Source organism: Theropithecus gelada, chromosome 10 (assembly GCF_003255815.1).
Source record: "Theropithecus gelada isolate Dixy chromosome 10, Tgel_1.0, whole genome shotgun sequence".
Lineage (NCBI taxonomy): Eukaryota > Metazoa > Chordata > Mammalia > Primates > Cercopithecidae > Theropithecus > Theropithecus gelada.
The window spans coordinates 73,704,929-73,720,449 of NC_037678.1; the positions used below are offsets into that span (position 1 = coordinate 73,704,929).

Genomic DNA, 15,521 nt, shown 5'->3' on the forward strand with positions numbered 1-15,521 from the left:
GACCTTTCTGAGCCTCAGTTTCTCCACAGTCCCACTCGCAACTCCATGTTTCCAAGGTCTCTTGGATGGAGCCACTTCCACAGTGAACCCCTCCAGGTGCAATTACAGGATGATTTTGTGTCTCGTGGGTGTCACTGCTAGGGTGGAGGGCCACGCCTCCTCTTTTGAATTCTGACTTTCCGGCCTAGGAGTGTCCCGAGGTTTTCCTTGTTAAAATTGGTCTGGCTGGCTGCTGTGACATGCTACACTGCCCTGACGGTGCACACACCACTGTGGGGAGGAACAGAGGAGTCCAGCTGGCCATCGCATGGCAGGTGAGTGGGCAGAGCCTGGGGCCTTGGGGCACCAGGGCGTATGAGAGGGGCTTCAAGAAACACGGGTCTGTGGGATGACGTTTGATCATTGATTGTTAGGGTTTTATAGCTGGACGGCCCACCGTGAACACATGAACTCTTCATGTGTGTTCATGAGGCCCGGGATGAAAAAACCAGCCCTAGGCCACCCAGCAAGTCCATGGCAGAGGCTGGCTTAAGCGCTGTCTTCTGGGCTGGGGCCAGGTCTCACCCCTGTGCCTCACAGGACTGAAGGAGGCGGGCACAGGACGGCAGGGGCAGAAGAAAGAAAATCTTCTCGCACCCCATGCACATTCTATGGATCCAGAGACGTTTCTGGGCATAGTTGGGAATTGTGGCCTGGGTGGGAAGGAGTGAGAGGCCCCCACAGGCTGCATCCTCGCCCGATTCCCACCCCAAGCACTTGGCAAGAGCAGCTCTGGCTGAAGTGAAAAGAGCTATATGACCTTGAGCAAGAAAATTTGCCCTTGGTACCTCTGTTTTCTGATCTGTGTAATGGGGATTATAATGCAAATTATCTCACAGCCCTGCTGTGAGGAGTTGGTGAGACCATGTGTGCTGTTCTCCCACCACACATCTCAAGTGGGGACTTGTAAACAGTAGGCTCAGAAAATGTGGGTTGGGCACAGTGGCTCACGCCTCTAATCTCAGCATTTTTGGAGGCTGAGTTGGGGGTGGATTTATGGAGCTCAGGAGTTTGAGACCACCCTGGGCAATGTGGCAAACCCCATCTCTACAAAAAAAAATACAACAATTAGCTGGGCATGGTGGTGGACACCTGAAGTCCCAGCTACTTGGGAGGCTGAGGTGAGAGGATCGCTTGAGCTCAGGAAGTCGAGGCTACAGTGAGCCAAGATGGCGCCACTGCACTGCAGCCTGGGCAACAGAGTGAGACCCTGTCTCAAGAAAAAGAAAAAAAGAAAACATGTCCCCCACGACCTCAATATAGTGGGCAGCAAACTCCCTCCGAAAGAACTTTTCTGTTAGATGCTGGGGCCCAGTAATGAGCAAGTCAGCAGAACCGGGGGTCCTACACTCAGGTATTCAAGGGGCTTGTCTGAGTCTGTGTCTGCCAGTTTTAATTGTTCAGCATTATGTGACAGTTTCATCAATCAACTATTTTTTTTTAACTTTCAAAGGCAGATATTTTAATTTCCTCATCATAGTCTAGTTCCATCTTCATATTTCCTCCTGGCCGTTAACAGCATTGCTGGACATGTTGGGCCCTTCAGGCCCCTAGGATAGGTCTGTTCTCCTGAAGACCAGGCCTTGCCAACCCCAGCTTACAGCCCAGACTGCCTGTTTCCAGAGCTGGGGTTGCCTCCCTGATGGCCCTGGTGCAGAAGGGATTGCCTTTGTTCTTCCAAGATCTGCTTCTCAAGGCTCACCTAGATGATCCCTCTTCTCTGGGCCTTTGATAACCTATCAGACTTAAACTTGACAGTGCCAAGGTTAGCTGCTGAGGAAGGAAAAAAGTTGATGATGATGCCTATTGCCAGGTCTGTAACTAACTTGCTGGGTTCCTCTCTCTGAATCTCTGTTTCTCTGTCTGTGAAATGTCAGCATCGGAGTTGTCATGCCTATGTAAACGGACTATGTGTTGGATTGGATTCAATTCCCTGGATTGGGTCTTCTGGGTCCTCTTGGGAGGATCTGCTTATCAGAGCAGTAGGTCATGCCTACTACATGCCCTGTGCCTGAATGGCTGAGACATCACATCCTAGATGGAAAGTGTGTTCATCTTCCTGGAGCTCCTCCTATCCCCTCTCCCTCACTCCGTCCATGGTGGACATCCCTAGTTGACCCCAGAGCTCTTCCCTCTGGAGCCTGGATGTGGCCCTAGAATGCTCAGCCCAGTTCTTCAAGTACCAGTTGATCAGTTGGCAAAGGAGGTGAGACCCTTTTGCCAAGATTAAATTATGATCGTCTTTCAGCTCAGAGATTCCAAGAATTGAGTGGAAAACTGTGTGTGAGGCTGGCTTTGGCTGGGACATTGGGTTGCAGTTGATGCGTCACTGCCTCCTGGTGAGAGAGAGACCAGCAGCTTCCAACAAGACCAGGAAGGAAAGGGAAATGGGGCAGTGGCCCCAGAAAGTCCCCAAGCAACTCCCGATTAATCATTTAGTCATGGAGTTCAGGTGCCCATGATGCGTACTAAGCATAGGATCATAATGGGGCCCATTAAAAACCAATTATGCTTAGTCCAGAGTCTGGGAGATGCTGCTGGCTTCAACAGAGCTTCCAGGGCTCAACCCCACTGGGCTGAGACAAAGAATTGGGGAGGATTATATCACTCAGCTCTCTGGTGTCACCCAAGGGCAGGAGAAGGAAGATGGATGAGCTAGGCCTTGGGGTGGGGATGGGTGGAGAGCTAAGTGGGCAGGAGGCAATGTTCTGCACATGGACACTTCCCTTTCTTCGGTGGAGCTCTGGGGCCAGCCGGTGAGCAAGTGAGATGGGGAGGAGGGGAGGAGGTCAGAGGGCCAGAAGTGATGGGCAGGGCCTGTCAAGGACCTTGAATGTCAACAAGATGGTTGTAGATTCCATGGTGATTGAGCAGGGAAAATTACATGCTGACACTCAGAAAAGTCCCTTCCCCTCTCTGAATCTCAGTTTCTCCATAGTGATGGGATGGATTGAATAGGATGAGCTGAAAAACTCTGAGGCTGTTGGGGCCATGCAGTCACTTAAGCAAGAGGCAAAGAGAGGAGAATAACAAGAAACCCGGTGCATGTAGGAACTGGGGAGGGGAGGACCAAAGTGATGGGGGAAATGTGGGGAAAGGAGGTGATGATGTAAAAATCCCTGTTTGTAGGCCAGGCGCAGTGGCTAACGCCTGTAATCACAGCACTTTGGGAGGCTGAGGCGAGTGGATCACGAGGTCAGGAGATTGAGACCATCCTGGCTAACACGGTGAAACTCCATCACTACTAAAAATACAGAAAATTAGCCGGGCATGGTGTCAGGTGCCTGTAGTCCAAGCTACTCAGGAGGCTGAGGCAGGAGAATGGCATGAACCTGGGAGGCAGAGCTTGCAGTGAGCCGAGATCGTGCCACTGCACTCCAGCCTGGGCGACAGAGCGAGACTTCATCTCAAAGAAAAAAACAATTCCTGTTTGTAGAGCTCATCACTGTGGACCCAGCACCAGGCTACGTACTCAATGAATAGGGAGACATTCATCCTGGTGGAAGCCTGTTGCCCTAGCGTGTTTATTAATGGCTTCTGCTTTCACTCTCAGAATTTCCTGGTTTAAGATGCATTTTATCACCACCCTATTTATAATTACTAACTCACTTAATCCTCCTCAAAGCCCTAGAAGAAAGATACTATTATTGCCACGTTCTAGAGGAGGAAATCAGATCCTCAGAGAGGCCCAATAACTGATCCAGGGCCACACAGCCAACAAGGAGATGATTCAGGATGGCAGGAATTGGCAGAGCACTGGAATGGCAGCCAGGAGGTCCTGTGTAAATACTAATGATCATAACACTCACATTTCCTGAGAACCTAGGATGTGCCTGGTATCGGTCTAAATACTCTATGTGAATCCTCCCAACCCGACGAGGCGGGTACGATCATCACCCACATTATTACCAGGAGGCTGAGTTTCAGAGCTCACTCACTTGCCACACAGCCAACAAGGGGCAAAGCCTGCATGAGAGCTCAAGTGTGTGCCTCTGAAATCAGGCTCCTAGTTGCTGTGCAGAGTGAAAGGAAGCCCCGAGAAGATGGTGAGAGGGAGAAGGGGAGGAGAACAGTGAAGCTGGAGGGGCTATGAGGCTTGGGGTAACAGGCAGGTGGAGGGAGCACCCTTACCACATCCTTTCCCTGTGCCTGGAGGGTACAGCTTCAGCCCTGAGGTTGGCGAGCCTTCAGCCCTGGGCTGGGAGTTCACCCTGCATATCCCAAGGATGAAGGCCCCCCGGGGGCTGAAAACAGGCTGCCCATTCTGTCCTCAGGGTCTTGGGTTCACTGTCAACTGGAGCAGTCTCAGAGCAGATGTTGCCTCTCCCATCCCCTCCACTGGGCAGTGGGTGAGCTACCTCTCAGAGGTATGGCAAGCTGGGACCATAATCCAGTATCCAACAAAAATTTAGCCAAGGGAATTTGTGCCTGGGCAGGAAGTTGTGAAAGAGATGCTCTCTGAGATTCGAGGATAATGATGATAATGGCAGTTCTGACTCATCCCACCTCCTCTTGCACGTCTGTGATAAGGATGCAGATGCCTCAGAGGGTGATGGGAGCTGCTTTGGGCTGTGGCAGAGAAGGGGGAAAACCAGTGCAGGAAAACCATGTCTCGGGGCGATGTGACAATCTGCACATTAGCACACTTTTGGCAGGGGGTAGGGGTGCGGGGGGAGGTGTCTTGTAGGGAGGCAGGCTGAGAAGGGTCCTTGTGGGTAATCAGAGGCACTTGCTTCAGCAAACCACAGACTATCCAGACCATAAGAATCCTTCTGGGTCATTTCACAGAGAAGAAAACAGACCCAGAGAGGCAATGCGTGGGGGTGGGTGGTCAGTGATCCGTCTGCCTGCCCATGTCAGAGGCCTCACACACCCTCCTCTTTCTCACTCTGTGGAAGGAAAGAAGTTAAGAAGGAAAGGCAGGCTTCGGAATGCAACAGCTTGAGAGAGAGGGATTATGGGGTGGGTGGGGTGTGGACTGTCGGAGCGTGAGCAGCTGACAGGGTGTGGGTGCTGATTCTTGAGGGCGGACCTAGGACGCTGCAGAGCATCAGCTTCCCCTTCCATACCCCAGCTGAGGGATGGGGAAGGAGATTCAACCATTCATCCAACCAACATTCACTGAGTACCTAATATGCCCTGGGCCCTTAGCCAGGTTCTAGCAACCCAGAGAGGAGGAGACTCAGCCTTTGCCTTCATGGAGCTCTCAGTCCAGTGGGGAGAGACATATGTAAGCAAACAACTATAACACAGCATCCCTGATCACAGATAAGGGACAGAAGCTTCCACCTTAATAGAATTTGAGCTGAGGACATGGAAGGGGTGATACTGGGTTTATTTTGACAAGGGGCCTGGAAACCATCCCAAGTGCACATCTATCTCCTCGCCTTGGGCTACCCTATACCTAGGAGCCTCTGCCTATGCCCATCAGTCTCACTGTCCCCATGAGGGCCAGGAAGGACACTGGCTAGGACAGAACTTATCTGTAATCACCAGTAGTTCCCCCTGCAGAATCTTGGACCCCAGCCCTGGCCATTACCCCACAAATGGCAGGTCATGGAGGTGAGATGCTGATGGGTGTGGGCGACTTAGATCACCAAAGCAGCAGCCCCAGGGACAGATTCCACAGGGATTAGAACAGCGACCTCCTGGGTTATGGGGTGAGTGTAGAGTTGGGCAGGGGACGGGCCGGGGGCTGGCAGGTTGGGATTTCTAGGTAATGTTTCTGCAAAACCCCATCAAAGAGCAAAGGAAGAAGTGTGTTCTATGTGGGTGATGGGGAGCAAAATAGGGACAAATGGGGAGAAGTTGCAAGAAGAAAGAGCTTGGTTCAGCAGAATGAAGGACTTTCTAACATTGGGCGGTGAGTGAGCTACCTCTCAGAGATATGGCAAGCTGGGACCATGATCAAGTATCCACCAAGAGTTCGGCCAAGGGAATTTGCACCTGGGCAGGAAGTTGTGAGAGAGATGGTCTCTGAGATTCAAGGACAGTGATGATAATGACAGTTCTGACTCATCCCACCACTTCCTCTTGCTCGTCTGTGATAAGGATGCAGATGCCTCAGAGGGTGATGGGAGCTGCTTTGGGCTGTGGCAGGGAAGGGGGGAAACAAGTGCAGGATCCATAGGGTTTAAACCCATGACCCAGGATGCAGCAGTCCTCATCCAATCCCAAACTCCCCTTGTATCCAGCCCTGAGGCATACCAGGGCTGAGATAATTACCACCCAACAACCTCGTCCCCTGCTTCTGACTCATCCACTGAAAAAATAGCATCCTGTTCTGGCCTGTCCCTACATACATTGCTTGGGAAGTAGCAACATGAATTGTGGGCTACAAATCCACTGTGTCCTCAGGCAAGAAGTCCCTTTCTTCCCACTTCTGGATCTCAGTTGCTATGTCAGTAAATGGAGACCTGAGCTCCTAATGGCGCTTCCAGCTCTGCTGATATTAGACTTGACAATTCTATGTACAAGGTACCTGGTTGGGGGAGAGGGTCCTGCCTGTGTTTTCTGACTAAACCAAGGTCATCTGAGCTCAAAGTTTTGGAGTTTCAGAGGTTTGTGCCCGCCCTAGAATAACTGGGGCTAACTTGATGTGAAAGCTTTGGTTCTACTTTCCGTTGTGAGAATTGGGAAGGGTAATGGGAAAGCCCCCTGGCACTGTTGTTCCAGCTCATGCCACATGAGGTCACTGTTGAACACTGGTCCTGCACAGTCTTTGCTCACTCACCACAACAGGGGCTGTAGGAGCTCCCAATCTTGGGACACATGTGTCAGTCATGTGAGTTCCTACCCACATGTTCAGTCATTATCCCCATATCATGATGCCAGCAGGGGCTTCCGGCCTAAGCTAAGCTGAAACTAGTTTTTTCCATGAATCTCAAGCCTGAGTATTGAGACCACAGCACCAGCCCAGACAGCTCACAGGTGGAGAGCAGTTGGGAGGCTGTTGTGGTCTAGACAAGAATCTTGGCTCTCTCTATGTTTCAGTTATCAATTGCTGTGTAGCAAACCACCCCAGCACTTAGGGGTTTCAGACAACAATCATTCTCCTGCTGACAAACCTGCAATTTGGGCAGAACTCGGCAGGGACAGCTTGTGTCTGCATCAGCTGGGGCAGCTTGCCTAGGGGCTGAAGGACCCACTTGCCAGATGGCTCAGTCCCATGGCTTCCAAGTAGTTCTGTCTGTCAGCTGGGAGCTCAGTGGGCTGTGGGTTGGAAGCCTTGGTGGCTCTCCAGGTGAGCTTCTTCATGGGCCATTTGGGTTTCTTCATTGCATGGTGGCTGGGTTCTAATAACAAGCAACCCAAGGGAACCAGAAGGAAGCTGTATTAACTTTTATAATCTAGCCTTAGAAGTCACAGTGTGTCACTGTGTCTTAGCCACAAGTCTCCCAGGTCAAGAGGGTGGGAATACATACTCTACTTCTCAATGAGAGGAGAATCAACATCATATTGAAAGAAGAGTATGTGGGATGGGAGATATTACTGCAACCATCTTTGGAAAATGCAATCTGCCACATGCTATTAACCAAAAGATTGTACAAAGATGCTGGAATATTTAAAAAGTCAAACATTTTGACCAGCCCTGTCCAGACACTTGCACACACAAGCCACTGTTCTGATGCCTGTGGTGAAGCTCATGTTGAATTTTATAGTCTGGAACTTCTAGGCTGTGACTCCTATGGAGTCAAAGATAAAGGCACCATAGCCTGGGGATAGAAAAGCCACAGACTCAGGAGGCAGATTCCCAGCTCCATCACTTAGAAGGCTGTGTAACTCTGAATCATGCGCAGTGGCTCATGCTTGTAATCCCAGCACTTCGTGAGGCTGAGATGGGAGGATTGCTTGAGGCCAGGAGTTGGAGACCAATCTGGTCAACATAGCAAGACCCTATCTCAAATTTAAAAAAAAAAAGAAAAGAAAACAGGTTGTGTAACTCTGTACCTCATTTTTCTCATCTGTGACATGAGTTAACAGTAGTACCTCCCTCATATGGTTTGTTAAGATTAAATGAGCTAATATTTATGAAATACTTGGAAAAGCACTTGGTTCATAGGAAGTTTTATTAAATAAAACCTATCCAATGGTCTAGCCAACAATTACTGAACATTTCCTGTATGGTTGGCATCAAATAAGACACAGTTAAGAGTTGCATGACAAGTGTCCTTGGGTGGGGAGTACTTGGTGATATAACTTCAGTGGTTCTCAACTGTGGCAGATTATATTTCACAGGGTGGTCACATCAGTATACATCTCATCTCAGTGTTCTTTTTACAATGGGACATGACATTGGTACATTTTCAGCAAGAGATGGGGCATGTTTCTTCTCTTTGAACCTAGGTAGGCCTTTGTAACTGCCTTGACCCATAGGATAAGGTGGAGGTGACATTGTGTAACTTCTGAGGTTAGATCATAAAAACCATTGCATCTTCCACCATGGTCTCTCAGGTCACTTGCTCAGGGGAAACTAAGCACCATGCCAGGAGGACACTCAAGCATTTCCATGGAGAAATCCACATGGAAAGGAACCAAGGTGCTTCAACCTGTATTCAGCACCAATTTGCCAACCATGTAAGTTAGTCACTTTTAAAGTGGATTCTCTAGCCTCAGTCAAGCCTTCAGATGAGTATGGCCGCAGCTAACATATGATTGCAACCACATAAGCAACTCCAATTAACAGCTGGCCAGTGGAGCTCTGCCCAAATTCCTGACCCACAGAAACCATGAAAGATAACATATGATTATCATTTTTCCAAGCTAAACTCTGGGTTAAACAGATTGGTTAAGAAGCAATAGATGAGTAAAACATCAACTCTTTTGTCCCTAATGCCCTCCCTCTCAATATAACAAATATTTAATAGTGTCCCTTCACCAACCTGAAATTGAATTGACACAGCTTACCTACCTCTATAGGCCACTTTTTAAAAAATTGTATCCTAACTATAATATAAATAGTAAATAAAAGGAAATCAGTTTTTACTAAACATACTTAAGTATGTAAATGCTTATTGAAACTTTACCAGAAGACATGATGAAGTGATCAGATGCCATCCTGTGACTGTAGTGAATCAAGACAAAAACAAGACCACTTCATAATCATGAGTGAACACAGACAAAAACATGAACATTGTCTAAGCCATTTGCTGGTCTCCATTTACTGACATATTAGCCCTGTAGCTGGGCTAATATGAATAATGGCTGCTTCTTTATCACTTATGACACTAGTCTCAATTCATTCTTCCCACCTTCTATGTAGGACTATTAAGATACTCAGATATAGACTTGCCTCATTCCAAGATCAGCCTCCAATCCAGAGCAAAGCCCTGCTTCTCTGAACTTCCCCAAAACCATCTAACACAAGTCGCAATCTGTAAGTCCTCTCTAATATCCTCTTCCCAAGATGTTCCGTGGTTCTTTGTGGTGAGCGTTCTTTCTCATTGCCATGAGCGATGAGCCCTTCCTGTTCATTGTACTGATGTGTTGCTGGTGGTCTTTGGCTAGAAGGCTTTGACAGAAAAGAAAATAAATTTCAGTGTTCATCATTCATAATAAGGGGAAATAGTAATGAAACTTTTGTTTCAGTTTATATCTGTGCATGTATATATGTTTGCAGGCATATGGAGTATGGAACTTTTTTTTTTTTTTTTTTTTTTTTTTTTTTTTTTTTTGAGACGGAGTCTCGCTCTGTCACCCAGGCTGGAGTGCAGTGGCCGGATCTCAGCTCACTGCAAGCTCCGCCTCCCGGGTTCACGCCATTCTCCTGCCTCAGCCTCCCGAGTAGCTGGGACTACAGGCGCCCGCCGCCACGCCCGGCTAAGTTTTTTTTTTTGTATTTTTAGTAGAGACGGGGTTTCACCGTGTTAGCCAGGATGGTCTCGATCTCCTGACCTCGTGATCCGCCCGTCTCGGCCTCCCAAAGTGCTGGGATTACAGGCTTGAGCCACCGCGCCCGGCCTGGAGTATGGAACTTTTAAAACTGTTTCTTATGTCAATCACAATAAAACTAGTATAACCACTGACCCAGTGGTCAACAGCTGGAAGACTCCACTCCAGCCCTTGCTTGTTTGTGTGCCCTTTGGCAAGTTATTTCACTTCTCTTGACCTCAGTTTCCTCATTCATTCATTAACACATTTAAGAAATATTTGTTGAGCACCTTCCACGTATCAGGCACTGAAGATTCATCAATGAGCAAAACAGACACAGCTCCCTGCCCTTTTGGCGTTGATATTCTTGAAAGGGAAAGTAAGCAATTAAAATAAATAAATAAAATATATTGTAAGATGTCAGTAAGTGCCGTGGAGGAAAATAGTGGAAAAGGAGGGTAGGGGTGATTTGCAATTTATAAAGGGGTGGTCAGGGAAGGTCCCACTGAAAAGGTGACATTTGAAGAAGGAGGCAAGGGAGCAGGTTCTGCAGGAATCTGAAAGGAGAGCAATCCACACAGAGGGAACAGCAGGTGCAAAAGCCCTGAAGAAGGAGCCTGTCCACAGGTTCAAAGAGAAATAAGAAGGTCAGTGTGGCTTAAGGGGATGAGAGAGGGGAAGAGAAACAGAACGCCCAAAAAAGATATCAAAGTGCCCAATCTTGAAGGGCTTGAGGGTCATTGTTGGGACTTCAACTCTGCTGAGACAGACAGGAACCAACGGAGAGCTTGAGAGCAACCAAGTGATCTTAGATTTTAACAGGATCCTTCTGACTTCCATGTTGAGAATGAGCCCTGGGGACATGCAGGGGTGGGGGCACAGGGGAGGTGAAATAGGGAACTCAGTAAGCATGACGGCATCTAGAAAATGAAAAGGATCGGCCGGGCGCAGTGGCTCAAGCCTGTAATCCCAGCACTTTGGTAGGCCGAGATGGGCGGATCACAAGGTCAGGAGATGGAGACCATCCTGGCTAACACGTTGAAACCCCGACCCTACTAAAAAAAAATACAAAAAACTAGCCAGGCGACGTGGCGGGCTCCTGTAGTCCCAGCTACTCGGGAGGCTGAGGCAGGAGAATGGCGTAAGCCCGGGAGACGGAGCTTGCAGTGAGCTGAGATCCGGCCACTGCACTCCAGCCTGGCCGACAGAGCGAGATCCGTCTCAAAAAAAAAAAAGAAAAAAGAAAAAAAGAAAATGAAAAGGGTCACAGTGCCTTCCTTAGGTGTATGTTAGAAGGCATAAGCACTTGAATACATACAAAGATTTTATTATTGTTGTTTATATTATCCCAAATCTAATAGCTGATTGGACAAAGGAGAGATGAACTCTGGTGGCAGGGCCGAGGCAGGAACATCTCAGGGGACAATCACAGGCACCCCAACCAGGAGGGGCCTTAGGAAAAGCACAAGGCAGGAAAGAGATGTGTGGGACGTCAGGGCAGGAGGTTGCAGAGGTAGAGTCTGATGCAGCCAGAGCAAAGAGTAACTGAGCTGTGAGGGGATGGGTGTGAGCTGGAGGGGTCAGATCTTGGACAGATCATAACAGACAATGGGGCATCCAGTGGAGGCTTGGGAGCAGATGTTTGACAAAATGAAACCACAGTTTCATGAAACATCCCTTTGCTTACTAAAGCATCTCACCAGATACCACTAATTAATCTTCTACATGGCACCAGAATGATCTTTCCAAGGTGCAAATCTGATTACATCACAGCTTTGCTTAAAACAATATTTGGCTAACTACAGTCCTTAGGATAAAAGGCAGATTTCTCATCCCACTCCAAGCGTTGGTGGTCTGCCGACTATGGGCCCCTCCAACCTCATTGCCTTCCCCACACATCTGCTTTCTCTCAAATTTTAGAAGTCACCGTGCTCCCTCCTGTCTCTCTGTCTAGCGCCATAGCTGCTGGCTAGAATTCAAGGCTGCACACATCCTAGAGTTTTAAGCTGTTGCTTATAGTACTCTAGCGAATAGTTTTGTTAATCTAACTACTTTAGTTTAGGTGTTCTGTGCTCCTAGGACTCCCAATGCCTCTCCCATAGGGTTCATCTCAAAGCTTGCCCTAAATGTTTGAGGTCTATCTGCTTAATGCCAGTCTTCTCCACTGAGCTATCAACTGTGTGATGTCAGGGCCAGAGGGTATTTGATGGACTGTTGGGTCTGTAGCATCCAGCACAATGCCCAGCACTTGAATGAATGAAAGCTGAATAGAGGAAGAGGATGCTTGGACTGAGACTAGATCCATCACTCAACTCTTTCCTGGAGATACCCATCCAATTTAAGACTCAGCCTCAATTCCGCCTTCTCAAGGAAGCCTTGCTTGTCCTGCTTCAGACCAGGACAAGCCCTCCATTACTTTTCTTTCAGCTCCCATCCTTCTCCCTGATAGCATGTATCAAAGCGAGAATTAGTTACGTGGACTCACCTACTTAGGTGTCACCCCTGGAACATAATAAGTAACATTTATTGAGCTCTCATCTTCTGAGGACTCTAAATGACAGGAGCCATTATCCTCACAATCACGCCACAGGCATTATTCCCATTCTGCAGAGTGGGGAACTGAGAGGCAGAGAGGTCAAGAAGGCAGGCTGGGAACAGTGGTCACACCTGTAATCCCAGCACTTTGGGAAGCCAAGTTGGGCAGATTGCTTGAGTTCAGGAGTTCAGGGCGACATGGCGAAACCTGGTCTCTACCAAAAATACAAAAAATTAGCTGAGTATGGTGGCATGTGCCTGCAGTCCCAGCTACTTGGGAGGCTGAGATGAGAGGATCACTTGAGCCTGGGAGGCAGAGATTGCAGTGAGCCAAGATCGCACCACTGCACTCCAGCCTGGGTGACAGAGCGACACTCAGTTTCAAACAAAGAAAGGAAGGTGGGTCAACCAGTAGATGGCCAAGTCAGAATCTGAACCCATGTCAGCTGCCCCCAGAGGACCTGCTCATAACCATTGAGCCAGACAGTCTCACCGCACCATGCATTGAAGGCAAGCCCACATCTACATCCTCAGCACCAGACACCAGCCTGGCATAGAGAATATACAGTCAATCCTCAATGCTTGTGGATTCTGTACATGCACATTGCTAATATTTATTTTTAAATCCAAAATCTATACTCTGCACTTTCTTAGCCATTCACAGACATGCACAAAGTGCAGAAAAATTGTCGCCTGACCTGACATGCATATTCCCAGCTGAAGCTGAACAGGCAATATTCTGCCTTCTTGTTTCAGCTCTCATACTATAAACAAATAACCTTTCTCTGTCCATTTAAAACTAGGGGTTTTTTGCATTTTTGTGCTTTTTTTGTTGGTGATTTCTCTGTTTAAAATGGCCGCTCAGCACAGGACTAAAGTGCTGTCTCGTGTTCCTAGGAAAGCTGCAGGAAAACAGGAGCAGTAAAGCTGTGATGTGCCTTACATGAAAAACATGTGTTAGGTGAACATTCAGGCATGAACTATAGCGCTGCTGGCCACAAGTTCAATATTAATGAATCAACAATATATATTAAATAATGTTTGTTTCTTCTGAGAGGGAGAGTCTTGCTCTGTGGCCCGCGCTAGAGTGCCGTGGTACAATCTTAGCTCACTGTAACTTCCACCTCCCGGGTTCAAGCGATTCTCCTGCCTCAGTCTCCCGAGTGGCTGAGATTACAGGCACCCACCACCATGCCCAGCTCATTTTTTTTGTATTTTAGTAGAGATGAGGTTTCACCATGTTGGCCCCAGGGTGGTCTCGAGCTCCTGAGCTCAGGCAGTCCACCCACCTCGGCCTCCCAAAGTGCTAGGATTACAGGCGTGAGTCACCATGCCCAGCCTGAATAATGTATCTTTAAACAGAAATGCACATTTATATACTGATCAATTGATGAATAAGTTGGGACCAGAGGCTCACAGGAACCTAAACTTATTTTTTTCCCTAAGGGCAATGGGTCAGTTCTCATTAATTCAACCTTTGCAGTGATTTTACAGAACTTAATGACTAAGGCTGGGCACAGTGCCTCACACCTGTAATCCCAGCCCTGTGGGAGGCCGAGGCAGGCAGATCACCTGAGGTCAGGAGTTCAAGACCAGCCTGGCCAACATGGCAAAGCCCCATCTCTCCAAAAATATACAAAGAAATTACCCAGGTGTGGTGATGTACACCTGTAGTTCCAGCTCCTCGGGAGGCTGAGGTACAAGAATTGCTTGAACCCGGGAGGCAGAGGTTGCAGTGAACCAAGATCACACCACTGCACTCCAGCCTGGGTGACAGAGTGAGACCCTGTGTCAAAAACAAAACAAACAAACAAACAAAAAAACAGAGACTCGCTGACATATGATAAATAGCAGTTGGATGAATAAATGACTGGCTGGGATTGAATGGGAGGACAAGCCCAGAGTGGGTGAGAAACACAAGGCCGTGTCCTCATCTCCCTGTCCTCTCCCCACCCAGGGATCAGAGTCACCAAGGTGGACTGGCAGCGGTCAAGGAATGGCGCTGCCCACCACACCCAGGAGTACCCCTGCCCTGAGCTGGTGGTTCGCCGGGGCCAGTCGTTCAGCCTCACGCTAGAGCTCAGCAGAGCCCCGGACTGCGAGGAGACCTTCATCTTCATGGTGGAGACAGGTAACTGAGCTCACCAGCGCCCCCTTCTCATCCGCACCTGGAGGGACCTGTCTTATGACCCAGTAACCTGAGACCTTGCAGTCAGCAGCTCAGGCTCTGGGGGAAGCAAGTCCCTGTAGGTAGACGGAGCCTTGAACCCTGGAGGCTTCTGGTGGCAGCTTTCTGGGGGTGGTTGGGAGGTGCTGCCAGCAGACAGTGGGATGGATGGGATGCGTCTCTGGAACCCTGTGTGTACCAGACACCCAGGGCTCTGGAAGGGTATGAAAAACCATCATGTACTTTGAAGCCCAAGCTTTTCTTTCCTTTCCTGGCCCGACATAGGCAGACTTTGGTTTCAAAGGATGCTGTCACTTTCTCCTTAGCCTGGAAGTGGCTGGGGTGTCAGGGCAGCTGAGGTGGACCCTCACTCGGCCACTGGCCTTCTTGCTCTTGGTCAGGTCCTTCTCCCAAAGCCTCCCAGCAGTTCAGGGGTGAAGGTGGGGCTTCCAGGCCTGTAGCTTTTTTCGCTTCTCTAAAGCTGGGTTTCCCAGGGGCAGGGTCTCCTGAGTCCCTCTCCCCTCCTCCAGGACCCCGGGCTTCTGAGGCCCTGCACACCAAAGCTGTGTTCCAGACATCGGAGCTGGAGCTGGGTGAGGGCTGGACAGCAGCAAAGGAGGCTCAGATGGAGAGCACTCTAACTGTCAGTCTCGCCAGCCCTCCCAATGCTGTCATTGGCCGCTACCTGCTGAGCATCAGGCTTTCCTCTCACCGCAAACACAGCAACCGGAGGCTGGGCGAGTTTGTTCTTCTTTTCAACCCATGGTGTGCAGGTAGGAGTGGCCAAGTCCAAGGTAGAGGTGTTTCCAAAAGACATCCTCATAGGAGGGCCTGCCCTTGGAGGGAGCCTGGGAGGTGGGTTAAAGGACAAGAAGGTGAATGCCAAGAGCTGGGCAAGTACTTGGCCTAG

The 15,521-nt window shown here is 49.0% G+C and overlaps 1 protein-coding gene across 2 annotated transcripts in view; it reads left to right on the plus strand.

Annotated features, from left to right (window-relative positions):
* The first annotated feature begins 246 nt into the window (after window positions 1-246).
* Window positions 247-15,521, plus strand: part of TGM6 (transglutaminase 6) — a 54,709-nt gene continuing 39,434 nt past the window's right edge. For both annotated transcript variants that reach the window (XM_025399234.1, XM_025399235.1), the window contains exons 1-3: window positions 247-314; window positions 14,402-14,575; window positions 15,142-15,384. In XM_025399234.1, coding sequence (XP_025255019.1) covers window positions 308-314; window positions 14,402-14,575; window positions 15,142-15,384 — 424 coding nt within the window. In that variant the 5' untranslated portion in view covers window positions 247-307. The remainder of the gene's footprint in view (window positions 315-14,401; window positions 14,576-15,141; window positions 15,385-15,521) is intronic.